The sequence below is a fragment of the Empidonax traillii genome, unplaced genomic scaffold (genome assembly GCF_003031625.1).
Source record: "Empidonax traillii isolate 1590-97213 ecotype Southwest subspecies unplaced genomic scaffold, ASM303162v1 scaffold77:size1270838, whole genome shotgun sequence".
NCBI classification, from domain to species: Eukaryota; Metazoa; Chordata; class Aves; order Passeriformes; family Tyrannidae; genus Empidonax; species Empidonax traillii.
This window is the reverse complement of record NW_020955270.1, coordinates 910,735-919,106: the sequence shown is the minus strand read 5'-3', so window position 1 is coordinate 919,106 and position 8,372 is coordinate 910,735. Positions and strand designations below refer to the sequence as shown.

The window sequence follows — 8,372 nt, the reverse complement described above, 5'->3', positions numbered from 1 at the left end:
AGGCTTCCTGCTGGCAGGCAGAGAATGGAGCTATGCTATCTGGGGTACACAGTATACCCTACAATCTGGAAGGAGAGTTAGATGAGTTAACTCATCCCTGTTGGGAGGCCGTTAGCTCATGAGGAAGCTAATTGTTTTATCTGTTTTGGAAGAAGTCAAGTTTCTTTCACCATATTTGCATCTGTCGAAGTATGCTGCTTACCTCTAGTGACCTTGCTACAGATGTTCTTTTTGTTTATTGTTTAGGGAATGTACCAGCAGCTGTTCTGCCCCTTGTCATTGGCCTTGCTATCTCCCATGCTTTGCAGTATGTAGTTACCCATAACAATTACAAAACAAACACAAGAGGCTACTCAGAGGAGATAATTTAAGTCAAATGCAGTGAGTGAAAAAAACCAGTAATTATTAGGGGAAGAGGAGGAAGAACAGAATTATGCTGCTATATGAAGTATTTTTGGTTCCCTCGGTTTGTGCTTTCTATGGCACTTACTCTGTTAAGACCTTTCTTAACCATCATTTGCTGCTGTTTGTGTGTGTGTTGCTGAGGAGAAGTGCTTTTGGCTGAGCTGGCTCTGTGGAAATCCCAAATTATTTTAAAGTTTCCACGGAAGGAGGGAGGGAATCAGAGACTGTGACAATGTCACAGGGAGACAGGCAGTGCCATGCAGTGGGAGAAATGCTATGGAGGTGGGTAGTCAGATTGCCATTGCTAATCTTCAAAGAAAGAAGTTGGTGGACATGTGTAATCCTCAATACTAATTATGAGAAATTCAGCAAAGAGGGTAGGGAGGACCTAGCTGAAGGACCTGAATAGGGAATTGAATGAACAAAAGCAATAGAGATGATCTTTATTGCATAGCTTTGGATGCCAAACTTTGAATTCTATGAACAGGCTTGGACATTATCACTGCAATGGTATTTCATGATAGTAACAGCTGGGAGCAGAGATTGTTTCGAATAGGTAAAAGACACATGGTTCTGGCAAACTTCTGGAAAGGTGTCTGTAAAACTATGTAAAATGAAGAAAGAAATAAGATTAATGTCTGGAAGAGACATTAGAAACAGGTAACAGCACAAAGATGATTGCAGACAGGGAAGAATAACTATTTTTGGGATAGGACTGGAAAAATGGAGGAATAAGAGGGAACAGCATACTAATAGAAATCATAGGGGAGGTTTCCATGAAATCAGGAGAGAGGAGAATTTAAGTCTGCCAATAGATCTAGGAGGTACAGAGAGCACTTGCCACAAGACATTGCCACTGTCATTTGTCTGGTAATCTGATCGGCATCGTTCTGAGTACAAGTGATGTTTTCTGCCTCTGCTTTCTCTAGCACATAGACATTTAGAAAGTCATTTCAATGCTACAATCATCCATCGTTGATGAAATCTGGTATCTTTGTTCACAGTGCCGTATGCCACAGTTATCTTCATTACAGGTCTTGCTTCAGGACGCTACTGTTTCTGTCGGTTTTTTTTAGTAATTCTGGTTCTTCTCTGCTTTCTAACATGAAGTTTTCTTCTGTGAATCTTGTGCTTCATCTTCTTCATCCATTTTTTAACTCTTTTAATCTGTGGACTCACACAGAACTTTTTGTCTTCTATATAGAGACTGACAGAGATAAAACTGGTTGTCAGTTTCAGAGAAAAGATGTAAAACCTCCAACTTTTTAAAATTATCATACCTAGCACTCACCTATGAAGTTAAACTTGATTAATCTTAAATTATATTTTATACTGTGTATATTCACTTTTTTTTTTAGTTTCAAATAAGTCAAAGTTAGGATCTAAGTTTTACATGATTAAACTTATCTTCCAAAATCTGAAAAAAAAGCTTTACTACTTCAGTGCAGAAAGAACCACAGTGCAAAGAAGTACTTTTGTATGGCAAATAAATAAGTAGAGCACTGCATAATTGTTATTATTATTGTCATTACTACCATGCAAAAGTCTAGAAAATGTACAAATGTAACCCAAACAGTGTGATATTGTAACAGAAAAAAAAATTAAAAATAGGTTAGGTACAAAAGTAAAGCTTATTTAAAGAGTTTAGGCAACGCTTTTTAGGGGATTAATAATTGGAAAAAACAGAGAAGTCTTAAGGTGCATGAGTAATTTTTCAGTTCTGAAAATAAAGCATGTGTCAACATACTGGCTGAATAATGATCAATACTATACTGAAAAAGAAATTCAATTTTAGCAATAAATTTTAAATAGCACAAGGAAAAACAGTTCTTAAATCACACACAGTGGTGTTTTCATTGAATTTGTATTAGTTTTCCAAGATTATACTTGTTTCAGTGGTGCCTAATAGATTTTAACTCCCTTTCCCAGAAAAGGACCCAAAATATTTCTTACATAACAGCTTCTAGGTGACACAGGCCATCAGCTTTCTGGATTTCAAACCTCTCCACTCTTCGGAGAATTCCTTTGGGAATTTCTTCTGAAATCTTTGTGCAACAGTTAAAGGCTCCAGGAAACAAAGCTAAAAAGTGTAGTAACAATGTTAGAAAGAACAGAGATATGAAGGGGACAAGTCATGGTTTGACTGCACAGAATCACAGTGGGGTTGAATTGGAAGGGACCTCTGCAAGTCATCTGATCCAGCCCCTGCTCAAGCAGGGCCACCTGCTCCCTGGGCCCTGCTTAAGCTCTGCTCCCAGCCCCTGATAATGTGGTTGGCATAACTAACACCATTTTAGGAGGCAAGCAGCCATTCTGTGACCAAGCAAGTCATGTGTTCATGCCCCTTCCCTCATTGTCAGGCCCTAAAGATCCTGTGAACCAAGCAGACAAACCAATCAGATTTCCACTTCCCTTCTCTACCACCCCCCAGCATGTACTGCTGCCTGCCATCATTCCTTTCCAGATGAAGGACTTTGCTTTTCCCCTTGTTAACTTCATGAGGTTCCTCTCTACTCATTTCTACGTCAGTGAAACCATGTGGTACATCAGCTACTGCTCCCAGTATTATATCATCTGCAAAACACGCCACAGGCACATTCTCTTCCATTGTCCAGGTTGTTAATTAAGATGTTGAACAGTATTAGTCCCTGATTAGTTGTGATTAGTGCCACTGATCACAACCCTCTGGACCTGGTCCTTCCTCCATTTTTCAGTCTGCCTCACTATTCAGCCATCTATCCTATATTTTGTCAGCTTATCTATGATGATATTACAGGAGACAGCATCAAAGCCTTTACTGAAGTCAAGGTACACAACATCACTGCTCTCCTCTTGATGAACAAGCTGGTCACCTCACTGGAGAAAGTCTCCAGGTCAGTCAAATGTGATCTCCCCTTCATATATCCATGCTGACTACTCCTGATCACTGCTTTGTCCTTCAGATCTCTGGGAATGCTTTCTTGGATGACTTTCTTCATCACCTTCCCAGGGACTGAGATGAGGTTAGCCTATTTGTCCTGTGGCCTTATATAGGTCTGAGTTTTAAAAGTGCTCCCTAATTTGGTCCTCCTCCACTGATAGTATGTCATCCTTGCTCTTGACTTTCCCTCTCAGGGCCCTGGGATTCTTAAAGGCCAGTTTGAATGGTAAAGAGTAAGGCAAAATATGTGTTGAGTACCTTGGCCTTACTCATGTAATTTATCACCAGTTGCTCTGTCCTGTTTAGCAGTGGGTTCACATATTCACTCCTCTTTCTTTTGCTATTTGTATACATGTGGAATACTTTATTGCACATCACATCCCTTCACAGATTCAGCTCCGGGTCAGTCTTGTCTTTGTCTTTCATAATCCCATTCCTGCATGTTTAGACAACAACTCCATACTCCACCTGGGTCACTTGCCCCTGCCTCCATCCCTTTATTCCTTACTTTGTTTTTATGTTCAAGTTCAGTTAGAAGCTCATCCATGCAGGTCTCCTGACACACTGCTTGTTTTTTTTTTAGTCAGGACAGACTTTTTATAGAGGTTGGAGGAGGTGGCCCTTGAACATCCAGCTGCTCTGCTCAACCTTCTCCTATCCAGGATCATATTCCATAGAATTCTTCCAAACAGGTCTCTGAAGAGACTGTAAATCTGCACTCATTAAATCCAGGGCTGTGATCTTGCTTTTTCTGCCCTGCTCCCTTCTCCTAGGATCCCAAACTCCACCATCTTATGGACTCCGTAGGCAACACTGTCTCTGATTTCATGTCCCTGACCACGTTTGCCTTGTTTGCAAGTACCTGGTCCAGATGAGTGCTTTTCCTTGATACTTGTGGTAGAAGATGTCATCAATGCACTTGAAAAAGCTTATGGATTGCTTGAGTGATTGCCTTAGCTGTATTGCCCTTCCAGCAGATACCAGGGTGGTTAAAGTGCTCCATGAAGATGAGGGCCTGTGAACCTGAAGATTTTTCCAGTTGTTTGAGGAAGGCCTTGGCTACATCCTCCTGGTGAGGAGGCCTATAGCACACACCTGTGGTGGTCTACTCACTAATCCTGACCTGTGAACTCTCTGTTGGCTCATCATCCATTCCCAGGCAGAGCTCCATGCACTCCAGCTGCTCTCTTGCATAAAGGCCAGCTCCCTCTCCTCGCCTTCCAGCCTGCTCTTCCTGAAAGCCTATATTCCTCAGCTGCAGCACGGCAGTCGTGTGAGTCACCCCACCACTCACCCCAGTAAGCTATGAGCCCTGTACCTGCAGACAGACTTCAGAATCCTGTTTGCTCCCCATGCTGTTAGTTGAAGGGCATTTCAAAGTGGTGTCAAGGGTTAATTATCTTTACAGCTTATGAGTACCATCCTCTCAGCTTCTCCCACAAGAGAGATTGGTGGTTTTGTTATTTAAAGAACAATTTATTTTACCTCTCCTTGTGCACACTTATGTAAAGGCTTGTTACAGTAAATTAAAAATAATTTTAAAAGATTTAGAATCATAGAATCAACCAGGTTGGAAAAGACCTCTGAGATCATCATGTCCAACCCTTGATCCAACACTACCATGGTTACTAGACCATGACACTAAATGCCACATCCACTCTCATCTTAAAAACTTCCAGGGACGGTGAATCCACCACCTCCCTGGGCATTTTAATGCCTGATCACTCTCTCTCTAAAAAATTTTGTCCTAATATCCAACCTAAACCTACCCTGGCAGAGCTTAAGCCTGTGCCCTCTTGTCCTATTGCTGATTACCTGAGAGAAAGAGACCAACCCCCACCTGGCTACAATCTCCTTTCAGGGAGCTGTAGAGAGTGATGAGGTCTCCCCTGAGCCTCCTCTTCTCCAGGCTAAACAACTCCAGCTTCCTCAGCCTCTCCTCATAGGACTTGTGCTCAAGTCCCTTCACCAGCCTCGTTGCTCTTCTCTGGACCCGCTCCAGCACCTCAATGTCCTTCCTGAACTGAGGGGCCCAGAGCTGAACACAATACTCAAGGTGTGGCCTCACCAACGCAGAGTACAGGGGAAGAATCACTTCCCTGCTCCTGCTGGCCACACTGTTCCTGATGCAGCCCAGGATACCATTGGCCTTCTTGGCCACCTGGGCACACTGCTGGCTCATGTTCAGCCTCCTGTCAAAATTATTTTAATTTTTTGGAAGAAGATCACCAACATTAATGACATAGAAAGTGTCAGGAGTATAATTTAAAAGATCTGCCTTGTGAGGTAGAATCAGGGCTGTTATCTTGGTATCTTTAGAAATTATTAATGCTGTTGCTGGGATTTGTGTTTTCTTTTGCCTCAAGAACTCCCATGCCTGAATGTGTCTCCACCAGGGAATTATCTCCTGCCAAATTTTTTCCTCGTTGCTAATACCATCTTGAAAATAAAAAGTCACTGAACTTTAAAAAGCAGATCATACTTCAAGGTAGTTTTTTTTTTTTGGTTGGTTGATTGTTTTTTGTTTGTTTGTTTTTATTTTGTTTGTTTGTATTAAGACAAATACTAACATCTTGGTATTTGATTTTCTCTGTGCTAGTACAGAAAGGAATTTCCTCCATCAGCTCAAGGACAAACAAAGCTATGTTGCTTAGGGATCCACCTAGGATGAAGGTCTCAAGATTACATCTGTGCTTCGAAGTGAGCACAGCAAGGACTCCTGTGTCCCAAACAACGAACTAATCTGGGAGAAAGGGTGTTCTTCCTATTTGTTTGAATTTTTTTCCTAGTCATGCTGTTCCCTAAGTAATCATTTAGCCTTGAGCACAAGAGTCACAATGATAGAAAAAAAAGACAGAGAATGAATTTCAGTTCCTGTAAGCAGGAGATAAGAACTCTGTTCAAAAATTTTCCTGTAAGCAAGAAGACTGTGTGCTCTGCTCCTGACAAGAGTGCTTGCTGGGTGCTGGAATAATAGATGGTTGCACAGCTGTAGAAGTGAGCTTGAGCAGCAGGCAGGGGAGCAGGAGTTGCTGGGGAGCAGTCACACTGTCCACTGCAGCTTGCAGGGGAGCTTTTGTACCTGTGGGGCTGATGACAGACCCTTGGGATTTCAGAGTCAGAAGGGAGGATGAAAGACAGCAGCTGGGCTAGCAGTTTTTTCCTCAGCAACCCAGAGAGAAGGACTATAAATAATCACATGGTGCAGAAGGACTAATTAAGTGTTGAGCATTACCTATGTCATTTCCCTATTGTTCTTTGCTTTTCTCCCTTCAAGACCATACTTCTTGTGAAGCCAATTAATTGATGTTCACAAATGGAAATTCAGCTCATTGAGCACCAATAAGTTTAAGTTTTTTTTCTGAGGCCTCAAGGCAGCACTGGTAACACTAAAGTAAAAACTTTTGTTGTTGCCAGTCAGCTCTTGACAGAAGGATTATGCTGGATGAAAACTCAAGGAAAGGTAATTATATCTTGAACTCTATCTGAGGTTGCCTGCTGTGCTTTTTGGAGAGATCTAGTCCTGTTCTTTTTTGGGGTCTACTAGACTAAAATACATGGCAAGTCCAGCACTGCCAGGTCCTGAGGAATGGCTGGATATTACAGGACGTGTTAGGGAGAGCCAGCTGTCCCCTGAACTGTGCCTCAGCTGTTTTTGCTGATGCTTGGCTACCATCTCTTGCCCCTAACCTACTTTATGTTTAAAAACATAAAGTTTTGACCTGTTTTGATCTGCTTACTCAGATCTAAACCATCAGTGTTGCACTTTTCAGTGCAACCTTTGAACTGGAGCATTAAAGCCACTGACACCCAACTCATGCAGCTGTACCAAAGCTATGCCTTGAGATGTGAGCACGGGCAGCAGGCTGCATGTGAAACTGGCCAATCACCAAGAGCAAGCAGACTGAAATTCTGTATATCATGTGAGCAAAGTGGTGCTTATGTTCTTGCTAAAGAGGCAAAAGTGTTTCTTATGGAGATTGAGAGGCTGCTAGTAACTTTTTATTGGAAATGTGTGCCTGGGGAGGCTTCTTGCTTTCATCGCTATGTATTCATCAAGGAATTCTGATCTGCAATTTATTTTTTTTTTTTTTAATTAAAAAGAAGCTGTCACTTTTAAGTATTTTTTTGGGGGGGTTGTTCTGTGCATGAAAGTACAGCTACAATATGGAAAATAGAAATTAATAATCTTTGAATCACAGATGAATGAATGGCACTGGGGACTTTCTGTCAGGGAACATGACAGTGTCATCAGCAACCTTCTGCTGACAGAGGCATTTGAGATAACTGGTACCTTTTTACATGGGAGTTAGTTTTAAAAATTATTCCTTTTTCCTGGGTGTAAAGAATGATCAGAGCAGTGAGCCAAGGAATTCCTGTATTTCCCCAGAGCCCAGGAGAGCTGATGCTACTCTCCTGGAGCACTGAGCCATCCTGCAGCTCCATTATTAGTCTAACTTCACTCTAATCCCGCAAATGCGAACAAAGCAGGAGGTAATAAGCAAAGCTAATTATTTCTGCCCAACCCAATATCATAATTTTTTGTGGTTTCAGCAATTAGGTCGGGGTTATTAGTAATCATTGATCTAAACAGTAGTTAAAAGGATAGAACTGTGGTTTTCCACATGGGTGGCCTTTCATGCACCATTTATAAGTCAGTGAGATTTTTTCAGTGCTGTCCATTTCATTTGTCTCTGTGGCTCAGTGGCAAAATCAGAAATACACAGCAGCTTACCCAAAAATTATTTAGAGCTGTTGTCTGACACTGAGCCTCTTTAACCAGCTGCTGCTGGGATTGCTCTGTTGTTATTTCAGCAGGTGGTATTATCTGTTTTGGTGGGAGCCCCCGGTGGCCAGAGGGAGCCCCCGGTGGTCCAGGGGAAAATACACTGCACTGTCACTGCAGAGACCCGGGTTCGATTCCCGGTCGGGGCCCCTCCCCGGGCAGATGGAGCTCGTTAGCCCATAAGGCAATCCATCTACGTCCTGAGGACCTCGCTGCCACCGTCCAAGCTCGCTTGGCCCCGGCAGATGAACCTCAGGATTA

At 42.3% G+C, this 8,372-nt stretch overlaps 1 protein-coding gene across 1 annotated transcript in view; it reads right to left on the bottom strand.

Annotated features, from left to right (window-relative positions):
* Window positions 1-823: 823 nt before the first annotated feature.
* Window positions 824-8,372, bottom strand: part of CCL28 (C-C motif chemokine ligand 28) — an 11,951-nt gene continuing 4,402 nt past the window's right edge. The window contains exons 2-3 of the mRNA XM_027880860.1: window positions 2,359-2,485; window positions 824-1,612 (exon numbers count right to left, since the gene is read on the bottom strand). Of these exons, the coding sequence (XP_027736661.1) occupies window positions 1,456-1,612; window positions 2,359-2,485 (284 nt within the window). The 3' untranslated portion in view covers window positions 824-1,455. The remainder of the gene's footprint in view (window positions 1,613-2,358; window positions 2,486-8,372) is intronic.